The following is a 23,834-nucleotide window of genomic DNA, read 5'->3' as shown; positions in this document are numbered from 1 at the left end:
AAAAAGCAACTCTTGACTACAGAATTAACCTGTTTCTCAAAAGAGAGGTTACTGTCAAAGATAACACCAAGACTGCGGACTTGAGGTTTGCAAAAGACAGACTTGTATCTACTTACTAGCTCACAGCCAGCTTCTTATTCACACAAGTTATGAAGGAATTCATATTTCACATATTGATTGCATGTGAACTTTACCTAGTCCAATGCAGGTACACTAATGTAAATCTCTGGTAATCTTGGCACACTTGTTCATCTACACCAATGGACTATGGGATTTAACATGCATCTAAAGAGTGAAATCCAAATCGGGCCACTTTAATTCCCACCGTTTTCCCATTACATGAAAACATCTCATATACACGTGAAAGTATCCTGTAAGTATGACATATTTTCATGTACGTACGAGATAATGGGTATCCCAAATGTTTTTTTACTGTGGAGTTTAGAGCTTCCATACTCTCTCATCCATATTGCCACCAATTAACTGGCTTGATATAAAAGAATACTTGAGTGTGTGATGTGATGGATTGGTTTCAGTCTTTTTGGTTATAGATAGCAAGCTAAGCTCCAGCTCCCCACAGACCTACAGTGAAACAAGCAGTGCATGGTGAGCTCCATGTAAAGTGACACTTTATGCAGGACTGAAGATGATGCTTCAGACAACTCATACAGTAAATCTCATCTTGTTTTCTGAAAAACGTTAGGATAATAACTTTAACAAATAAAAGTTAACAGTTGTATCTTATGAATATTGCAAATCTCTCCTACAGAAAAGCATTGTTCCTTAGTCTACTTGAACAGTCGAGAGCTCCGGCCCAAACCTTCCTAACAGAACGACAAACTAAGAGATCACACATCTAAGGAAGTTAATGGGAAGATAAATCAAGTATCCTATAAAATATTAACAGAGTAATACTTACACTCTTCTTAATACTTCTTACTAAACTATATTTTATATTCACTATACATAAATTCAGCACATACATAATCAGACTAATAATATACAACAACCTCAGATGCAATCAGCAATATTTTATAGGAAATGGTTCTTATAAAGAGAATGAGAAAAATTAATGGGGAAAAAAGATGAATGGAAGAATAAAGCTACCTCCTTAGTCTACAAGCACCAGCACCCCATTCCCTACAGGCCCTCACCCAGTCCCAAGAGTCCAGCATGTTTCTCCCAAACAAAACACTTTGCAGCACATGGCCGCCTACTTTAAGTGCTCCCCTCTGCGTCTCCTGCCACTTCACTTTGACTTGTTCCTCTGTCTTTTCGCCACGTCCTGCTGCTGTCTCATTGCTGGTAATATCATTTCTTGAAAATCTCCTTGTGATTTTGCTCACTGTGAAAGTGCTACTTAAAAAGTGAACTGATTGAAACTAGCTAGACACTGCATCTGTATAGCCTGAGTATCTCATCAATGGCTGAAGTTAAACATATGAATAGAAACCAAATCCATGAAAGAGTCAACTAAGAAATTTATGAATGAGTAATAGTGATAGTAACCAAACTTACTGGAAACAGTCTTTCAGGGCTGTGATGTTTTTCAGATAATTTTTTAGCGCCTCACAGAATTCTCCAAGGTGTTTCTGGGAAACCACCATTTCTTGGCGGACCAAGTACAAACACTGCAAAATAAATGAAAAAGTAAAATGTAAAACAACATGTCAAGGTGTCATAGTCAAGAAATTTGACTGAAAACTCCAAAGTGATTTATGACAACAGACCAACAAGGTGGAAATGAGTGTTTCAATTGGGATCTGAGGACAGACTTTGTGGTGCCTCTGGGCATGAATAGCTCCCAACACAGAAATATAACAAATGCAATGTATTATAAGAAAAGAAGAAAACAAGCACATTGAGGCACATTTCATTTCTGGCCACATTTAGCCAACTTGCAAGCTCCTAAGAAGTCTTATCAAGTCACAAGAAAGGTGTTGACAGTCACTACTCTTGAGGTAGCAGATACATTCCAACATGAACCGAGTGGATAAAAGGCTCCTGATGGTTTTCAACGAGTCCCACAACAATTTGAGGTCTTCAGGTGTGAGACGTACTGAAAGCTGATTCTGCCTTCAGTTTATCATTGACCAATCAGGAAATGAACCTGTTTATGATTTTGCAAACGGGGCTGTGAAATAGATAGATAGATAGATAGATAGATAGATAGATAGATAGATACTTTATTAATCCCAAGGGGAAATTCACATAATCCAGTAGCAGTATACTGATACAAAGAAACAATATTAAATTAAATAGTAATAAAAATGAAAATAATTAAAATAAAATTAATGTTCGCATTTACTCCCCCGGGTGGAATTGAAGAGTCGCATAGTGTGGTGGAGGAACGATCTCCTCAGTCTGTCAGTGGAGCAGGACAGTGACAAAAGTCTGTCACTGAAGCTACTCCTCTGCCTGGAGATGACACTGTTCAGTGGATGCAGTGGATTCTTCATGATTGACAGGAGTTTACTTAGTGCCCGTCACTCTGCCACAGATGTTAAACTGTCCAACTTTAATCCTACAATGGAGCCTGCCTTCTTAACAAGTTTGTCCAGGCGTGAGGCGTCTTTCATCTTTATGCTGCTACCCCAGAACACCACTGCGTAGAAGAGGGCACTCGCCACAACCGTCTGGTAGAACATATATTGTGAATGCATGGGAAGGACAATAGACTGGGTGAGTTATGACAAGAAAACCTCTAGCATATGATATTTCTTCGGAGAGTTGCACCTCAGTATGAGGCATAAGCTATTATTCAATTTATTGCTACTGTATTATGCCCTACAACAGACTTTAAACATTGCTAACTAATGCACCACTGGGATGTCATTTGAGAATATAGAAGCCAGTCCTGCCACCAAAAGCATGCACTGAGATATTAATAGCACATTTTATTAATGTAGTTTCTACCTCGGCCAAAGACACTACCAAGTAATATTTCACGGGAATGTTATGAGCAGAAATTTCAAAGGAAATATTCCGTTTCACTGTGAAATTATGGGGATGCATTCTATATTAAGAAAGCCACATAAAAAAAGAACAATGAGATGGTGGCCACCCTCTGCCCTATAAAGGCGGCCTAACCCTGCCTGAACACTGCAGGGCACAACTCTAACATGCCACAAGTGTGTCACTTCATTAAAATGACGTCTTAGGCTGACTGCCTGCTCTTCTTAAAGTCAGGTCAGATATTGACAGTCGCTTTCATGATGATATACTAAAAAGCCCAAACTGATGGCCTTTTGCATCGATCTTCTTAAGCAAGGATCATCTTGAACTGAAGTGAGTGCTGGGACAATTGTTTTAATCCAGAAATGAAATGACCTTTTCAGGCAGCTATGAAACTCACTTGATTCCACAGTTAAAGTCCATTACAGGTTAGCGGTAGACAAAGCCTATCTTGGCAGTTCTGGGCAGGAACAACACTAGATGGGGTAACACTCTATCATACGTAACTCTAATATACATACACACTGTCGCACGGGGCTAATTTAGAGTCACCAACAAATCAAACCACAGAACTCCAGGAAAAATCCATAGAAAGATGAGGTGAACGTGCAGCCTTCACATACTGTAGGCAGAAAACAGGCACAGCATTTAAAGTGACTGTACTGTAGAACCACCAACCACCGGGCCAAAGTACTAACCTAGATTAAAACAGCAAACACCAATTACACTGTATTTCCCAATCAGGGATAATAAAGTTCACTTTGACTTCAATATCAATGAAAACAACTATTAAAACTATTTTAATATCCCTTTTCATTTAACTGTGAGTGAGCTTGGTAAAGTTATCTTTCAGTTACTCAATACAACCTAGAATTTCCATCCCATTCCACAATTCCATATGGATCATTGGGTGTTGGACAGTATGGCAGCTTAGTGGTAAGCCTGTCTGCCCCACAGCTTCAGAGTCTTGAGTCCTATATCGGCTTAACCTCATTCAAGGCTGTGGGTGACAAGAGACCAACTGGACAGGATGCTGAAGTTCACTAAATTGGCCAGATATGACAACGTGTGCCAGCCACACACATTTCTTTGCTGCCCTGTTGCTTCACACTCTGTCTGGCCCTTAGGAACTCTGGAATGATGGTGGGTCACTGGATATTTATAAGGCTGCCCAGAGTTACTGAGACTACTGTCAGCAATCAGACACGGTCAGTCCTTATTGAACAAAGTGAAGCTCCAATGAGACAGAATACACTGCAGCCTCCCCTCTCCAAGACAAGGGCTCTACTAATCTTGCCAGACTTCATTTTTCACAGACAGACACACTGAGATACTGAATGTATAAATTCAAATCCATTTAGGACAGCTAACTACTTAAAATAAAAGCTATTGCCGATGTGGATATGTTTTATAATGTGACAGATAGAGAAGTCAATGGATGTTTGGTTGAAACTGTGCATTAAGGGAAACTTGACAAACCTATAAAGCATTGAGAATGCAGAGTTGAAAAGGTGAAAAGTCTGAAGCAGCTGAACTTTGGAGAGGAAGAAAGTTGACACAAAGGTCACTGCTGTTAAGATGCTTTATGTAGTTGAGCCTAAGATGAATAAAGAATTAAAATGGCAGCTCACCTTTCAAAATATACACTGGTCCAAGGATTGGCGCAGACGGTATGGCCTAATGGCTGTGGAATAGGACATCCAATAATAACTTTCTTGTTTCAGTCCCCATCACCAGCCTATTGCACGGTACTGGTTGAGCCATACTGGAAGCTAACATTTTAATAGGAATTGTTTCTAGAACTCCAAACGAATGTACTGGTATTGGTATACGGTATCCCATTTGTGCAGTCCTTAATGGAGCAAGGTGTGAAAATGGGGTGGGTGGGCTTATTCTAGGGCCTCAAGTTAACACTTTAGATGACCCAAAAGTCTTTAAATAAAAATTATGGTGGGGGCACTGTCACTGAAAATACATTTTAAAACTCTATACTTTAATTCAAGGTGTTCATAACAAATGTAATGATTTATTTCATAAGGTGGAAGTACATATCAAACAAGAAGAGCTGCATGAAATATTTGAAATATTAAAATGTGTGCCTCAGTTTAATTTTTAAAGTCTAAATATTCTCAATTGCATTAGAAATTTGTCGTATTTCATCCTCTGATAGAGGTCTATAAAGGGCAGGATCCGTAGTAAAGGATCAAAAATCAAAAATAACTTCATATTTGTAATCACTGACTTTGAAATAGCCTAACATGATATCTCACAAACCTATTTTTGAAATTCTTAACCTTGTGGGAATGGCTCTTAGAAGTCTAGGACCACCAGTAAAGAATCAGATATCAAAAATATTACCATATTTAGTTGTGATCAGTAACTCTGAAATAGCATTAAAGGACACACCACACGCCTATATTACCGACCCCCAATTTTTCCAAGTTTTGTGTAAAGGAGTAACGCTGCCCAGTAGGGAAAGAAGACAGAAGTGTTTTACCTCTGGATTACAGGTACAAGGGAGTCAGCGCCAGTCAGTTCTGGTGGTCCCAGGTGCAAGTGCATTGTGGCTACAGGCTGTGTTTCCTTTTCAGACAGGTGTGTGTAAGAATGGAGGACATACCGTGTGTGTGGCTTTACAAAACTAACAGCCTGGGTGTAGGAATTAAAGAATCGATGTTTTAGGATGGGCGGCATGGTGGCACAGTGGGTAGCGCTGCTGTCTCACAGTTAGGAGACCTGGGTTTGCCTTCCGGGTCCGCCCTGCATGGAGTTTGCATGTTCTCCCGTGTCTGTGTGGGTTTCCTCCCACAGTCCGAAGACATGCAGGTTAGGTGCATTGGCGATTCTAAATTGTCCCGGGTGTGTGTGCTTGGTGTGTGTGTGTGTGTGCGCCCTGTGTTGCGCTGGTGCCCTGCCTGGGGTTTGTTTCCTGCCTAGCACCCTGTGTTGGCTGGGATTAGCTCCAGTGGACCCCCGTGACCCTGTAGTTGGGATATAGCTGGTTGGATAATGGATGGATGTTTTAGGATTAGGTCACCCCAAAATCTTTCCACGACAGGTTTTCACCTTGCATCTGATACTTTGGAGATCCTTTATTAGACTAACTGGGTTAAGAAATTTAATGGATGGAATTTATTTTTCACAGTACATATTAAGACAAAAGCTTTTTTTCTCCTATTATTAAAACCATTTTAAACTTCACAGGAACACCATGATGGCAGGAGGGAAGAGGGAAAATGAATATTAAATCTTCCTTTCATTTTCAGTCATTATCAAAACTGCAGGGTTAAATGTGAGCACCACAGGATCTAAACAAGACTTGCTGCACTTAATCACTTAAGAACAGGAAGAAATTATTCTGCAGGACATTTTGAAACAAAAGTTGGGATTATGAGGGATGGGAGAAAAAGAAAATTCACAGAGCTCATTATCTGCAAGGCACTAAAGCAAGCAGATTGCAGAGTGTCGACCTGTGCACTTGTAGGTCACAGTGGCTGCCATATTTTACATTCTCTCCGAGCATGCATTAAAAATCTTATCCTACTATCTAAAATAAAATCCTCCAGCAATTCTTCTAGTTTCTCCCTTTCTTTTTTTAGATCATGGAGAGGATAACAAAGTAAAACCTTTTCATATATAAATGTAAACCCATTCCCACTGGTGCGCACCACTGTCCACCTAACCCCTGCATCTATATCAATGAAACAGAGTAAAAGAGAAATTGATAAAACCCGCGGGTCACTGAAAAAGCCCAGAGGGCCACATGGAGAGAGAAAACTAAAATTTACAAATTAAATCGGATCATGGACTCACTGTCATCCACAACATAATCACGGAAATAGTGTCATCCCACAAGGTTTAAGCAGATACACCATTGACGCTTACATCTGACAAGTCTAATAGAGCAAGGCTGTAAAATTAGGACCTCCAGACAAAGATAGTAACAAGGTCACGGTTATTCAATCTGAAAGTAATAAGACCTTTCGCTACTATAGTAGCTATTGAAATAATGTGCAGTTGATGAGAAGAGAAAGAAAGAGTAGAGAAAATTAAAAGCAGCAGAATGCTAGAAGAACAAGAAATAGAGAGAGAAAAAATGGAGGAGAGCATGAGATCAACTGAAGACCAAAAAACTGTAATAACGGGACAGTCCTCGAACGTGTGAAGAAAAGTGCCTTCTGCATTAGAGGAGCACTGGTGACAGACTGGTCCAGGAGCTAAATCCATCAGGAAACATTTTCTGGGATAGTGATAAACTTCATGAATAACTTGCTGATGATTTCTGGAGGAATATTATGTTTTCAAAAATTGTCTAGTATCTTCATTTCGGAACTGTTGGCTCAAGGCCTGCAGCATCTGCTGATGTTCTTTGCAGCAACACTCTTTAAAGATGTCGTACATTGCAACCAGCCATAATTTTTGCTACATCTCACTCAACCAATCATGCCTACACTGCACTCAACTAAGATTTTGTTGTTTAATCACTTAGGCTGCTCTATGTAACTCTTTAGCTGGAGTACATTTACTAGGTTCTCAGATCACTATTTTCTTTTGAGCTTCAGCCTCTACCTTTGAACTTTCATCTTTACATTGCCCATTGATTGTTTTCTTAACTGACCATTGCATCCCTGGCAATGTCTCTTTGTCCTTCAATCACCTGCCTTGTTAAAACAGATCAATCTGTAAATAATTCAGCTTTTGTTTTCTTGCATTTGAGCAAAGGTTTTGTGCCCAAGCACCACCTAAAGGCGTGTCAGGAGATAAAAATGGGGAATGGGACAGCATTAGCCTGCATGGGTCAAGTCTCTAACCAAACAAAAGCTGAATTATTTTTTGAAAATACATGTCTGGAGACAACAGCGGCAAAATCCTGTGCCTTACATGCTACACCAACAGGGCTTCTTCCTAAAACACCTGCCCTCAATTCCTCCTGTCCATGCATTTTAAACCACTGTCAGGGATTCAGGGAGAGAGCAAAGGATGCTGAAGAAAAGACTTGAAGCTGAGAGAAAATAGAAGGGTAAAATTGTGGTTATCTATTTGGGAACTCAGTCACACAAGGTAACTGATGCTTAATAATGAATTGGCATGTTGTGATGAGCGCTGCGATAATGGAGACAGACAAACACACAAACACAGAGACCACCGCAGCTACTGGGCTCCACACATTTGAGAAGTGCCTCTGTCATTTTAACTGTTGCATCACTGTATGACATAACAACAGCGTGTAGAGTTTAGACAAACACTGTGGTCGTTGGATATATAACGTGTTAAAACACTGAGGCTACTTAGTCATGACATGCATTTCCAATTAGATAGTAATGTTAAGTTACTTTAGTTATTCATTTGGACATGCAGTCAGAAGGTGGATGTTATGCTGTCTCATCTGTACATCTACTGGTGTTGCATAGTATATGTGTCGATTTGGGTGTTTTGAGTACTGAAATCTGCATCTTCAGTGGTTCTTGTTATCAGCTCTCTTAACAGCAGTCCTTTTGACGGAGTGTTACAGACCCTTTACTTCATGCTAAACAACAGAGAGAACACATAGCACCAGCGACAGCCAATTGTTCACGTTTACCATTCGTCCATTGATGCAGTCAAATGTCTAAGTATAGTCTGATTCTACAGAAAGGGTTTTCCCTTGTGTCAGGTTAGGTTTATTTTTAAATGTGTGTTCTAAACACACGTGACCCACATTTATATGTCCAACAGAGTTTTTTTTAGGAGACTTTTCAACTGTAGACAGTTTGTCATAAACAGACACTTGCTCTCTGTCAGACCAGATTAACAAGAGCACCTCTGGTCTTTGCAAAATACTGTATCTGTCTCTACTTTGAGTGCCACCTCCATAAGGCATTGGATTGGTTTGGAAGTGAATTGTTCCCATATAGTTTTAAGTAACATTCACTTGTGGTTGTCTCCAAACATATATTTATATATCTGGCTTCAGTGAGACTAGCATGAGTCTGATATAAAGAACAAGATTCACAATAAGGGCTTTAAAGGGCAGTTGTTTATCACCAATGGACAATAAGTATGTTCATGAAATGCTGTTACACTCATCTAGATGAACTCCTCAAGTCAGTTTACTTATAATAGTGACTGAATGGCCTATTATTTTTCCTCTGATGAATAACTCTGGACAGATTGGCTTTACTTCTGGCTCAAAGGTGCACTGCTCAGGGGAGTAAGCACAAGGTCCTCTAGAGCAGTGGTTCTCAGACTAAGTAGTAACGAAGTAACAAAAAGGGGAGTGCAAAGATGTGAAAAAAAGAAAACAAGAATCAAAAATATGAAAAATACATCTGTTGAAACCAAAACAAATTAACTTAAACTACATTCTGATACTAGAAAAATAAATATAGAGTTAAATAAATGTTGATAAACGTTAAGTTGGTATAATAAAATATGCATCTATGATATATCATGAATTAAAAAAGAACAAATTGGTATTAGTGGGCTCCTTTCAAAAAATACATTAGGGGGGCAAGATTGTTAAAACTGTTATGAAAACTCGGGTCGCTGCTCTAGAGAGTGACAGAAATAGAGGCCACTCCACGTCATGTTATAATCTGCCTATTAGATAATCTCTAACTGCCAGAGCTGTTGATAAACAAGGACTCGGCCAGTTCTTCAACTCTTTTCATATGTTCTTCTTTAGGCTCTTCCAGAACATAAATATGTTTATTCCTGTCTCTACTACATCTTCAGGTTTAATTGTACTATCCTGCCACCAGTATCATGGATATCTGCATTTTGACATGTTTATTTTTATACAGAAAACTATAGAAATAATTCCACTCCCCATCTCTTCTTTAATTTATCAGCACACATGCATTATCATAAGAGAGACAGACCACTTTGTTTTGTTAATTTAGAAACGCTGCTTTCTGAAATCAATAAAGGTTCAGAGGGAACATGTTGGCATTTCAAGCAGGATCAATAGAATCAGCTTGTCCACATATTTATAATCTAAAACATTTACTGATGTGTGACTTGGTTTGTCAATCACATTTGTTTATTGTGTCAAACTATATAATTAATCCTTTAGACAAGCCTATTAGAGCTCATACTTGTGAATGTCAGTCCAAATTCTCCAGTACATTCAATCCACCCGTATGTCAAACCCTTCCAGCGATTGTTCCTGTCAATCTCATTTTTTCACAGTAAACTAGCCATTTCCCCCAGACTGTCATATTCTGCCAATTCCTCATACAATTTATTTAATTTCAACAAATGCATGTCCATTATTAGCCACATAGCAAGTGTGTGACATTGCCTGTCTGGGACAGCAGCAGGTATAGAAAGTCAATGCCTCTCCGAGGAATCCACAGGTAGGGAAATGGAGGGATGGATGGACAAATGGCATCTTGGAGTGCAGTGCATCTCACAGATAATAACTTTTTATTAATAAAAGAATTGTGTTCACTTTCAAGACGTGTCACCAGTCTTTTCATAAGAAAAGTACAAGAAGTGTGACAAATGAGAGAATACCACTCAGTCCATCAAATTTGTCCAGTTAACTAATAGATAAGTCATTTCAATATCTCGCCTAGATACATTTTAAAAGTTGTCAAGGTTTCTATTTCAGCTTCATCACTTGGTTCTGTATTTTTAAGACTCTATATGTTTCCTGGCTTTAGCCTTGAATACACTTCTCCTTGATTTTCACAAGCACCATTGAGTACATGATTCATTATTGTTACTATTTAAGGGACAGATCACATTTTTAAGTTTCTTTGTTTTCCTTTTCAAGACTAAACCAGCATAATTCCCTTAGCTGGTCCCTATATGCTCTAGCATTTGTTCCCTCTTGCACTTACTTGCTCTTCTCAGGACACTTTCTTGTACAAGAAATGGGTGGTATATGTACATTACAATTGCCTTTTAATTGCTCCTGTCAATTTCCTTTTAGTTTTGCTGACAATCGCTTCTGCTAATAGTCCCGTTAGGGTATTTTCACTAGCGGCATATTGAAAACTCATTCATCTTGGGAGTTGGCTGAGTAAAAACAAAACACTTTAGAGTAGGAACAAAGATTCATCTACTAGAGTGATTATTTTCTCTCTCTTTACTTGAGTGAACACACATTTAGCTTTTTTACTAATGACATATAATAATAAAAAAAACACCTTTTCATTAGTAGAATATCTTCAGAGAATAACATTTGAGCCATAAGTTATGGCACCACAGAATTTCTTATGTGCATATTTAATTCTTTGGACTCAGTGATCCAGTGGTAAATGGCTTATAGTGATGTTTTTCAGATGTTAGGTCTTCCATAATATCGTCCATCCATCTTTTTTCTTGCTCCTGCTTCATCTTTTTCAAGGTTTATGGCCTTTTCTTGTGAGCCACTGGTAATTGTAATGGGAATCATATATTCTACTTTTTGGCAATACACAAATCTTGCTTGCAATTGGATTGGACATCATCTAAATCATAGATAGATAGATATGAAAGGTACTATATAATAGATAGATAGATAGATAGATAGATAGATAGATAGATAGATAGATAGATAGATAGATAGATAGATAGATAGATATGAAAGTTACTATATATTAGATAGATAGATAGATAGATAGATAGATAGATAGATAGATAGATAGATAGATAGAGTGGTGTGAAAAACTATTTGCCCCCTTCCTGATTTCTTATTCTTTTGCATGTTTGTCACACAAAATGTTTCTGATCATCAAACACATTTAACCATTAGTCAAATATAACACAAGTAAACACAAAATGCAGTTTTTAAATGATGGTTTTTATTACTTAGGGAGAAAAAAAATCCAAACCTACATGGCCCTGTGTGAAAAAGTAATTGCCCCTGAACCTAATAACTGGTTGGGCCACCCTTAGCAGCAATAACTGAAATCAAGCGTTTGCGATAACTTGCAATGAGTCTTTTACAGCGCTCTGGAGGAATTTTGGCCCACTCATCTTTGCAGAATTGTTGTAATTCAGCTTTATTTGAGGGTTTTCTAGCATGAAGCGCCTTTTTAAGGTCATGCCATAGCATCTCAATTGGATTCAGGTCAGGACTTTGACTAGGCCACTCCAAAGTCTTCATTTTGTTTTTCTTCAGCCATTCAGAGGTGGATTTGCTGGTGTGTTTTGGGTCATTGTCCTGTTGCAGCACCCAAGATCGCTTCAGCTTGAGTTGACGAACAGATGGCCGGACATTCTCCTTCAGGATTTTTTGGTAGACAGTAGAATTCATGGTTCCATCTATCACAGCAAGCCTTCCAGGTCCTGAAGCAGCAAAACAACCCCAGACCATCACACTACCACCACCATATTTTACTGTTGGTATGATGTTCTTTTTCTGAAATGCTGTGTTCCTTTTACGCCAGATATAACGGGACATTTGCCTTCCAAAAAGTTCAACTTTTGTCTCATCAGTCCACAAGGTATTTTCCCAAAAGTCTTGGCAATCATTGAGATGTTTCTTTGCAAAATTGAGACGAGCCCTAATGTTCTTTTGCTTAACAGTGGTTTGCGTCTTGGAAATCTGCCATGCAGGCCGTTTTTGCCCAGTCTCTTTCTTATGGTGGAGTCGTGAACACTGACCTTAATTGAGGCAAGTGAGGCCTGCAGTTCTCTAGACGTTGTCCTGGGGTCTTTTGTGACCTCTCGGATGAGTCGTCTCTGCGCTCTTGGGGTAATTTTGGTCGGCCGGCCACTCCTGGGAAGGTTCACCACTGTTCCATGTTTTTGCCATTTGTGGATAATGGCTCTCACTGTGGTTCGCTGGAGCCCCAAAGCTTTAGAAATGGCTTTGTAACCTTTACCAGACTGATAGATCTCAATTACTTCTGTTCTCATTTGTTCCTGAATTTCTTTGGATCTTGGCATGATGTCTAGCTTTTGAGGTGCTTTTGGTCTACTTCTCTGTGTCAGGCAGCTCCTATTGAAGTGATTTCTTGATTGAAACAGGTGTGGCAGTAATCAGGCCTGGGGGTGGCTACGGAAATTGAACTCAAGTGTGATACACCACAGTTAGGTTATTTTTTAACAAGGAGGCAATTACTTTTTCACACAGGGCCATGTAGGTTTGGATTTTTTCTCCTAAATAATAAAACCATCATTTAAAAACTGCATTTTGTGTTTACTTGTGTTATATTTGACTAATGGTTAAATGTGTTTGATGATCAGAAACATTTTGTGTGACAAACATGCAAAAGAATAAGAAACCAGGAAGGGGGCAAATAGTTTTTCACACCACTGTATATAGATAGATAGGAAAGGTACTATATAATAGATAGATAGATAGATAGATAGATATGAAAGTTACTATATATTAGATAGATAGATAGATAGATAGATAGATAGATAGATAGATAGATAGATAGATAGATAGGAAAGGTACTATATAATAGATAGATAGATAGATAGATAGATAGATAGATAGATAGATAGATAGATAGATAGATAGATAGATAGATAGATAGATAGATATTTTCTCAAAGTTTGTTTCCTATAGGCCACTGCCACCTTTCTTGCACTTATAATTCATATTCCTTTTCCCTATACTGTATTTATCAATTTGAACTTGTCCATGTTAAAATGTAAGTTTTAAACATTTGCCCAGTTTTTAATATTTTTAAAGTCTTTGCTTGATATTTATTTCAACAGTATTTGCCATCCCTTCAGTTCTGTTGTCTTCTGTAAATTTCATGAGTGGACTCACTGGAATAGCATAAATGTCATTAGAATATATAAGTATGTCCAAGGATGGATGCTGAAGTTGTGCAGCCATTTCATCCCATCTGTACTGTTTGTCTCAATTAGCAAGACGACTGAAACTCCATTCAAATGTGAGATTCAAACTCAAGATGCTATAGCCACAAAATAGCATTAACATCTATGTTACCATTCCAAATATACAAAAGCTACTCATCTGTACAGCATTCAGTTTGCTAGTTAACATCATTTCCATTTCTAATTCCATGTTTCTGTTTTTCAACTCATTTCACTTTCAGCTGCAGTGCAATGGCTAACATTTGGCAGTGTAGTAGGCCTCAGAGATAAGCGGTCAGTAAAATATATTCTTTTCCACTTAGGATACAAGTTGCTGTCCTAGTACTAGTAGATTAGATATCTGTTGGTCTTCAGTTGGGTTGCTCTCCCCTGACCTAAGCACTACTTAAGACATACCTTGACAACACTGTGAGTAGCATAAAGAGACAGATGGAAATTATTGAGTATAGACACTTAATATTTTAAACATATTTTCACACCCTAGATACTCTACTCTCCATGCGCTGTCAAAACATTTTTGCAAAAAGCCAATGCGTTGCTCAATAGTTCTGGACACATGTGTGGCTTCATGCTATTCTTGACTCCCCATTTACATGAGAACTCCACCTGTGATGGTCACTGTGAACACACAAGTGAACAGGAGTATATCCTTACTGCACTAAGTCAACAGAGTGAGTGGCAATTTTTAATGAACAAGGACCAGAAGATTCAGTGTAGTCAAAGACATGCATAAAGGTTAGTAACCAGGAATTCAAGGCCCAGTACAGTAGCCACAAAATAAAAGTATTATTTTCAAAACAGAGGTTTAAGTAGCACCAAGTATATCCTAAGGAATTGTTTTCTAAAATACACAGAATATTCCAATCTTGGACAATCTTGTCAACCTTTATGTGGTTGTATTGATGACGTCACAAGTCAGCCATCCCTGTGGACTGTGGGTCAAACTGTCACACCAACCGGCAATACAAGCTTAATAAAATGGCAGTGCCCACAAGTAAACAAACATGCCATTATCGTAAAATGCTAAAATATTTCAACTTTTCAGGAACACCTTCTAAATGAAAAAATGTGAAATTCTTTGGTTGAAAAAACCTCAAACAGATGCAAGTGACTCAGGACATTTCACAAAACATTAAAGACAAACACCTTTCACATTGCTTACCTCAGGAAAATGCTGTCAATATTCTAAAATAAATATTCCTAACACTGTCATAAACACACCTCAGAAATGCATAAGGCATGTTTTCAGGTATCAGGTCTTTTCTGCTTCAAAGTGGACATGTTGGCAAATTTTTAAAGCTTTTATTTTCTTGTTTGGACTCGTGCTTTGTAGACACCATTTTAAACTGAAGCAACATTACAAAAGTTTTACATTTTTTTAAAAAACATTTCACTTAAGAACACAATTTCTCATGGGAAATTAGTGCATGCCATAAACTTGAAAAAATAACTTTGATTTGAAAAATACCTGAACCTTTAATGGACATCTTGCAAGGGAACAGCCTGATTAAACATTTTTTAAACATAACAACGCTGGTCCACTGTAGCTCTTTAACACAAGCACAGCAACCCAGTGGAGCATCATGACTTCTAGTGGTAACTTTATACAGTCAACCTTTGGTCACAGTCAGTGAAAAGCTGTGAGATATTGCAGTTCTGTAGACTCAAAGTAACTAATCAGAATGCTGGAGAGTGGCAACATGTTGCATGTTGATTATTACATGCAAGTCGGACATTCACTCAACACTGTACAAGTGATTCTACAATCCTATCAAATCCAACCACCCTTCCAGTTCCACTTTTGCCCTTGTAGGGTCTCTTGCAGGAATAAACCCAGGATATCACATGAACCCATCATCAGGGAAACCCCAAGTCACTCATGCCAGATATTTAGTAAACTGTAGAAGGAGATCAGAGTGTCTGGCACAGAGGAGAGGAGAGGAGAACATGAACATTCCACACAGGCAGGAACTGAACGAGGGTCCCAATTATTGTGAATCTGCAGAACTAACCAGTGCTGTCCTGAAAAAAAACACTCACTCAACGTTTTTTTGTTAAACTCCAGAAAATCACATCGTCAGCAAGGCAATAAAATCACTTAAGATGAAAAAAAAAATCTGAGGCTAATGGAAACAATCCATTGTGGGCGACATTTCACTTCTTAAAGGAGACAGATGGAGAAATGAAACATAGTTCAATGAGCACAGTGTGGGGGTGAACAGAAAAATGAGGAAAGACCCTGCAGTAATCATGCATATTGACAGGACGCCGATCGCTAGCCACTCACTGATATGGAAGCTAAATTGAATTTGTTTTCTTTTAAAATTTCAACAAAAGCAATCGTCTTGGTCAATACTGCTCTGTAGATTTGCAAGGCTAAGTAATTAAACTGCATGCAAGCCATCTTTAGTGCTGCAATAAGAGAGACGCGCCTAGAGATTTATCGCACTAATTCACCCGTTTGTTTAATGAACATAAGTTAGCAGGAGGGACCAATAAAAACAAATGGAAGGCATTAGGAAGGACTGTAAATGGAGGGGACAGTCCAGTGGCATCCTAAAGGACAACTGGCAAAATGCCTACATAGACAGCCACACACTCCCCGAAACACACCTGCACCTATTCTCTGGCACACTGTGTGTGTGAACGTATCACTCCCTTATGCACACACTAACGCACCCAAAACTTACACAACCATACTCCTTGATGTGCACACTTTTATACAGTAACCAAACTTTAGCACACACCCACACCTAAAAATCCACATCCCCTACTTCTATAACTACGCACCTCCCGCACATACACATACCCCAGGACTCCTACATGCACATTTCTACACATGTACACATTTTTGCCTACACCCCCATATACTCGGTTGCACAACCACAGGCATATGCACTTACACACTCACACATACATAGCTACATATTTACATATTCATCCCACAAGTCCCCACACTTTCACAACCACAGATCTCTATGTACACACTCACACAACCACACTCTACATACACATTCAGGATCAATAAAGTTCTACCAATCAATCCATACACACAACCATACACACACTTAAACTTCAAGCATATGGCTATTAACGGCCACTTTCACACAGACTCACACGTGCAAACATCTACATCCACAGCCTCATCATACCTACATCTCCCAACACACCTACATGTGCCACACAACAACAGAAACATATACATGCATTTACACACCCCAGCATCCATCACTAATACACTCAAACACGCACATACACCTAAACTGCTCATTCATACACACTACAACATACTGACACATCCCACATATTTGCACTCCTATGAATACACAGCACACATAAACACGCACCTAGCACTGTTATTTATACACTCCTACACTCACATAAATACACATGAATATGTCCTCACACCCTCAACCTGGGCAGACTGGCCACTGAGAACACTGGGAGATTTTTCCAGTGGGCTGGTTGAGATACTGTTAGCACACCTTCAAATTTTCTAGTATACCCAAAAAAGATATAACATAGTATAGCATTATTTTGCATACAGGTATTCATTGTAGGGGGAAAAGGAGGCAATCCTTCCCCAAACGGTGCAACTCTGCGCATGTGGAACTAAAGCCATCCATTTCCTTAACTCACTCACTGCATTTAATGATTTTACAATGGACACCAAGAAAGAAAAAAGTGCTGTTGAAAAAGCAAGGATTACGCAGAAGAAATGGCACCGGAAGAGGACGCAGTGTGATGTATGAGAATATCAGCTTTATTTAGAAGAAGGTGAGACAAGTTGTCATTTGTTACCTTTACACACTTCATTGATTCACGACGGGTTGCTGTCGGTGGGAGGCGAGTAGTTATTTCAGGTACTGCCTACATATGCAGCGATCAACAGCACTGCGCAATATTTGTTTTCTTTTTATAACCAAACTCTTCCACACGTGCTCGTTTCACAAAGCAGATCAACTCATTTCACAAAGTGGACGAAGCTCCCACTTTTCAATTGCTGCCTGTGGGTTGACATGGAACTTATAATGGTAAACGTGGATCCTGAGACCATAATAGGTTGAGAAACACTAGTTTAGTGGACATTGACGTGTGGTGCTTGACATGACAACACAGTTAAACATCAGTTCACTTAATAATTTAGCAGCCAACAATAGTTGTAACTTAGAGCGACTACCAAAATTTTGTACTTAGTGTTATTCTTGAGAATTTAAGCTACATTTAGCCTAATGTTTAGTGAATGTACAAAGCAAATCTTAAGCAACCGAAACGTTACCTGTAATGTACAAGGAGAACAAAATGCTGTCTGTGTTTCATAGTTTTACTTCAACTAGAAGCCACAGAGAGTCATGCCAGTGATGTTGATGGGGCAGTGATAGGTGGTCACAAAAAAGGGCAGCAACAGGTACAGTATGTGTAACATAGTGGTGCTGTGGTGTGACGGTAGAATGGAGGTTTGTGGGTATTTCTCAGTATCACAGAAAATTATATGACCAGTGTGAAATGACTGCAAGATATGAAGAAATTATCTATGGAAGGACATGCAATGCTATATTAAAGCTAAACACTCATTATGCATTAAGTATTTCAAAATTATAATTAGCCATGCTACACAATAATACACACTACATAGTAGCAGTCCTCTTAATTGCTTAATTGATTTGTAATTAAAATTAAGGTCAGTCCTGTGGGAAGAGAGGAAGTCAGGTCAACTGCAGGATCCATGCCAGAGACAAGAAAGTGTTGTAATTCTGGGTTCATGACCGAGGCAACAACAATAACTGAGGGGGATAAGGAGAGACATACTCAGGCAGATGAAAGCGATGAGCAAAAGGGTACTGCTTTGTCTAAAGTCCAGTCCAAAGATTTTGATATGTTTCTGTGCTATCACCTCCCACAATCCCCAAGACAAAGCATGTTGTTAATATGGTAAAAATGATTAGAAAGTGGAGCCTTAACTAGCAAGGGTAGAAAGTTGAAGCTACCTATATTTTACAAGACAATAACTCTTGATCATGCCAACTTGTTACTCCAGCATCTACACAAGTGCATTGAATGAGCAAAGACAGCTGATTTAGGAGTTGTAGGTCTCTTTTCTTTTGTTGATAGTTACCAATGGCGGCCTAGTAATAATGGTGTGTATCATGTCACTCCAGGGCTGAAATACAATCCCACTCCACCCCTTTCCTCAACACTCACACATACACATCTGCGCATACTTTACCCTCACAAACTTAAACACAGCTGCACACTCACAAGCATACACCTTACACATAAAACTCACCCCCTAACACTCACACCCACACACATACAGATTTGCTCAAACACAATTGAGCCTTGAATAGCTAAGCACACACACACACACAGCAGCCCTGACTCCTATGCTTTCATCGTCAGGCAGCTTCTTCATGATTTCCTTGTCTCGATCCTCACAACCATTATAAATAAGCCTTTTGTTGCCGATGACTTCCAGCAGTGTCAGACATTCTCCTCTTGACAAGAAGCAGACGCCTCAGTGACAAGCAGTTGCCTGAAGACACACGGGATGGGGTGTCTGATGAGTGGAGAGTGACAAACAGAAGCTGGCAGCAGCAGGTTTGTTGGGCTTTTATGTTTCTGGCGCGGCTGCACAAGTGATATGCTGTGCTTGGATAAATTGCCTCAAGAGAGAAGGAAAATACTGTAAGCAAGCCACTCATCTGAAGCTTTGGCCAAGTAAAATATATAGCACCAACTATGACTCCTGTCCCAGCATTTTGGTCAGCCTGACACTCCAATCTTTCCCTTAGTGTGCTCAGCACCTAATTTCAGTCTGTTGCATATGAAGCTTTGAGGAGGGATAATAGAAAATGAAAATGGCTTGATTGAGGTCTGTCTCTTGATTTTGTTTTGTTAGTTTCTGGTAACGGTAGGCACTGGTGAGGTTAAGCACATAGTGGCCTGCAAAGATAAATCAGGGAAAAAAACCAACTAGGCTAATTCCTCTTTGCTTCTTTCCCTCATCACAGGGGGCTAAACTTGCTTCAGGTTTAGTGGTAAATAATTACATGGATGCTCATTTTGGTCCGGTGCCAGTGCACAAAATGCACTGTGGTAATAAAAGGGGTCCAGTTGGTGCTCCAGTGTTGGCTAAACACTAAATTATCTTAATCTAGTACTATTGAAGAGTCAATAAATTATCCATTGAGAATTGTGTCAGTTAGGATATGTGTATCTTAAGTAGACAAATAGCATCACACACAGATTTGAAATCTATAAACAAAAATCACACCATCTTGTAGTTCAGACCAGCATCACACAGAATGTTCAATTTTAATCATGCATCTGTGTGGAAAAATAGAAATTTCCAACCATAGTGGTCCTGATGATCCCCTCAACAGCAGTTAAACTTTTTGGTTGAAATTTAAATTGGCACATACTCATTGTTTCGTAAATCCAAAATCCATATTGTAAGAGTAGAGAACTTTGTATTCTATTCCTCTTTTTGGAACAGAATTAGGCTGAACAAAATATCATTTAACCCATCCTGCCACACACCAACACTACAGCTCTAGATATTTAAGAGCACAGTCTATAGAAACAAGTCAGTTCAAGGGTAAAGTCAGCGAAAATAAAAAGAAATCCATGAACAATTATATTTTAGCCAAAATCATATAAGGGGCACTGAGTAATTTATAACACCATAACATGCGTTTGAAGCTTATTCTATGGGACCTTCCATCATTTTGATTTTAGAGCTAAAAGGTTAATTAGAAGGTCCTGGATCCCCAGTATTTTGCACCCTGAGCTGAGTGTCCGTAACTGGCTGGTCAATAAGTAAAACTTAATCCGCATGTTACAACACAGCAGAATAAACTCTTCATACAAAAAAAGAAGCATTGAGTCTAATGCCTAAGGCACTGAACTAAAGGTTGCAGGTTTAGTCACTTAATGGCGTCAGATCACTGTCTGGCCAGTGATAGTGTCAAGTCCACTATGACTCCTAAATCCTTCTTATAAGGTGCACTTTTGATTTTGAGACCCTCCACTGTGTATTCAAACCTAACATTTCTACATCTTATGTGTAAAACTTTACATTTACTTACATTAAATTTCAACTGCCACAAATCTGCCCAAGGCTGTATGCTGTCTAAGTCCTTCTGTAAAGATTCACCGGATTCTGGATTATCTGCCAATTCACCTATCTTGGTATCATCTGCAAACTTAACCAGCATGTTACTTATATTCCTGTCCAAATCATTTATTTATATTAACAACAGCAGTGCCCTAGCACTGATCCCCAAGCAACAAAACTCTAAACTTCTCCCAATTCTGATAAGGTTCCTCACACCACAACACTCTGCTTCCTGTGTCCAAAGCAATTTTGCACCCTTTTACAAACAACATTCAGAACTCCAACTTTTAGTTTTTATGATGACGTAATTCTCATGTGGCACCTAACAAAATGCTTTCTGAAAGTCAAGATAAATAATATAATATGCTCCACTTTGATCACATCCTTTTGTTGCTTCCTTATAGAATTCCAGCATGTTGGTAAAACACAACCTTCTTCTTTTGAACCTATGCTGACTGTACAATAAAACTCCTTTTCTGGCCATGCATTGCTCAATCTTTCCCTTATTAATTCCTTTCATTAATTTACCTGTAATGTGCATTAAGTTTACTTGCCTATAGTTGCTTGGATCACCCTTTTTATATAATGGGATCATATTTTCATTTTCCAGCCTTATGGAATTTCCCCAGTGCACAGTGACTTCATAAAAATATCTGTCAAGGGATTGATTATATGTGTACATGCTAAATTACTTAAGAACTCGAGGATACATTTTATCTGGTCCTGGTGATTTGTTTGATTTCAGCCTATTTAATCCAAGCAGTACCTCTACAATTTCCAAATCCCTCAGTACCTTCTTAGTAGTTCTTTTTTACCTCTGGGAGGTTATCAACTTCCACTCATGTGAAGACCTCAAAAACAGTTTAGAGCATCTGCTATGCCACTGTCTGTAATTTTTAATTCCTCTTTACGTTTCCTGATGCACTTTACCCACTCAATGATCCTACACAATAGATAACTAGACAAATAGGACATTTCATTAGGGTTCTGGTAAATCTATCTAGGCATGATTCCAGCGTTGACGAGCTATTTATCGAGTCTGGAAAAATTGTCTAGCACAATGCCACAGACTGGATCAGCAGTGCCCACTAATCTATTAATCTACCCATTTACCTGCCAGCCTCTCTCTCCATTAGTCCATTTTTTACTCCTTCTCACAGTAGGTGATGCTTCTTAATTCAACACAAGGCTAAACAAGACTTGTACTGATGTGCCAATCATCTGAAAATCTGTCGCATAAGCTTCTCTTAATCCTGTTTTTAGTCATTAATGAGAGAATGTAACAATGAGAATGTGCTGACGGGGCCAAATGAAATAAGAATTTGACTCCTTTGTATTTAGCTCATTAGTACTCATTTAACCTTCTGCAGTTCTAAGTGATTGTTGCTTTTTCATTGATCTGGAGATATGATCAAATATATGAAAAGGCATACACTAAGTGATGCAAAATTGAGTAGGGAAACAGCAGATTTCTTTTACATTATAAGATGATACAACTCTGGACCGAGCATGTCACATACAGTATGTAAGGAAATCAGCACTGGGTCAGGTTGCGGCTAAGGTGACCACATTTTCTATAAATCGGAGAGTTCATGTGATATCATTTGAGTGACAGAGCTTCAGTACTCAAACTACTGGTTAATGTAACAGAATTGCCCGGTACTACATATGCCAAGAGTACAGAGCTTCTGTTGAATATTGGCTATAAAATGAATACGGACAGGTCCTGTGTGTGTGGGTATTCGTTTCAATATTTTCTTAAGAAAATGGGTGCACCCATTGTGGCTAGTAATGTTAATATATTGATACCAGCCGACATCCGCTGTAGCATACGGCGGTGTAAGAATAGGAACGGAAAATGGTGAGAAAGGAATTCAGAAATCAAGAAGAAAGAAATACTTCTTGAAAGATGCAGTTGTGAATAGGTGTTTTGCTGGAGACGACAGATAATGAGTCGAAAGATCTAACCCTAGAAAAAGCCACGTACAACTGACCGGGGCTGAAGACTGGTTGTTGTAGATTAATCCAAATCTTTGCAAACGTAATGCAAGGAGGGATGTTGGGGTTGTGTTTGAAGTAAATGATAATGGTAGCATGGAGAATCTCGGAAAGAGCTTGAATTTCAGCTTCACCACCATAAACTCCAGATGTTGCCATGTATTGATAGTACTCATGACTTGTTGTGATAACTCAACTTGCGTTGGAAAGAACAACAGGAAGAATGTCTCCAAATCTGTCCCAATAAGATGCAACAAAATCTACTGCCCTACATCGTAGTGAGAGTACATTGCCTTTGTCAACCGTTTGTGTCAAGAAATAACCCACTGATAGGAACAGGCAGTTGCCGGATCCCGGAATAGAGATGACGTTGTACAAAAACCCATCGACAGAGAAGATACTGTCATTCATTTTATAAGAAAGGCAAAAGCGGTGTGGGGGTGTATGGGAGGCCGCAGGCAGCGTGGGGAAGGGTTTGGAAGAGGACAAATAAGAATCAAGAAATGCCGTGTGGGTTGCGTGTGGGTCGGACCGGTTTTGAAAAGGAAGCAGGACGAACCACAAGAGAAATATATATAAGAGGTGTGATATAAGTGTTGCGCCTGGGGCACCAAGATAATGAGAAAAGGTATGAGATTTTGAGAGAAGATTTTCTTTGGTGAGTCACATCTAACCCAACGTTAAGTACCATTACTATGTTCTAGGACAAGAATAGTATTTAATACTGGAAAATGTCATGCATGTCAGCTGGTTGAAGTCATTATGAATTTTTTAAACTTTTTCTAAATCATGTTTTTGTTTTTCCCATGTAGCTTTGTTTAATGAATGATTTTCTTTTCTTCCAGGTATCCCAAGATAACTACAGGGTTGTGACATTCATTTGGTTAGTATGACCATAAATTGCAGTGGACATGGTCACTTATTGGTATCAGGAGCCTCAGTAGTCATTTCCTCCCTATAAAACAGGGCTGGCAGCACAGAAAGCTTGTCAACATTT

General features: G+C 38.9%; 1 protein-coding gene across 2 annotated transcripts in view; it reads right to left on the bottom strand.

The window, feature by feature from the left end:
• The window catches only part of necab2 (N-terminal EF-hand calcium binding protein 2), a 428,558-nt gene that overhangs the window by 29,845 nt on the left and 374,879 nt on the right, over positions 1–23,834 (bottom strand). For both annotated transcript variants that reach the window (XM_039763074.1, XM_039763073.1), the window contains one exon: positions 1,519–1,631. In XM_039763074.1, the coding sequence (XP_039619008.1) occupies positions 1,519–1,631 (113 nt within the window). The remainder of the gene's footprint in view (positions 1–1,518; positions 1,632–23,834) is intronic.

Source organism: Polypterus senegalus, chromosome 9 (genome assembly GCF_016835505.1).
Source record: "Polypterus senegalus isolate Bchr_013 chromosome 9, ASM1683550v1, whole genome shotgun sequence".
Lineage (NCBI taxonomy): Eukaryota > Metazoa > Chordata > Cladistia > Polypteriformes > Polypteridae > Polypterus > Polypterus senegalus.
This window is presented reverse-complemented; position numbering and strand designations above follow the sequence as displayed.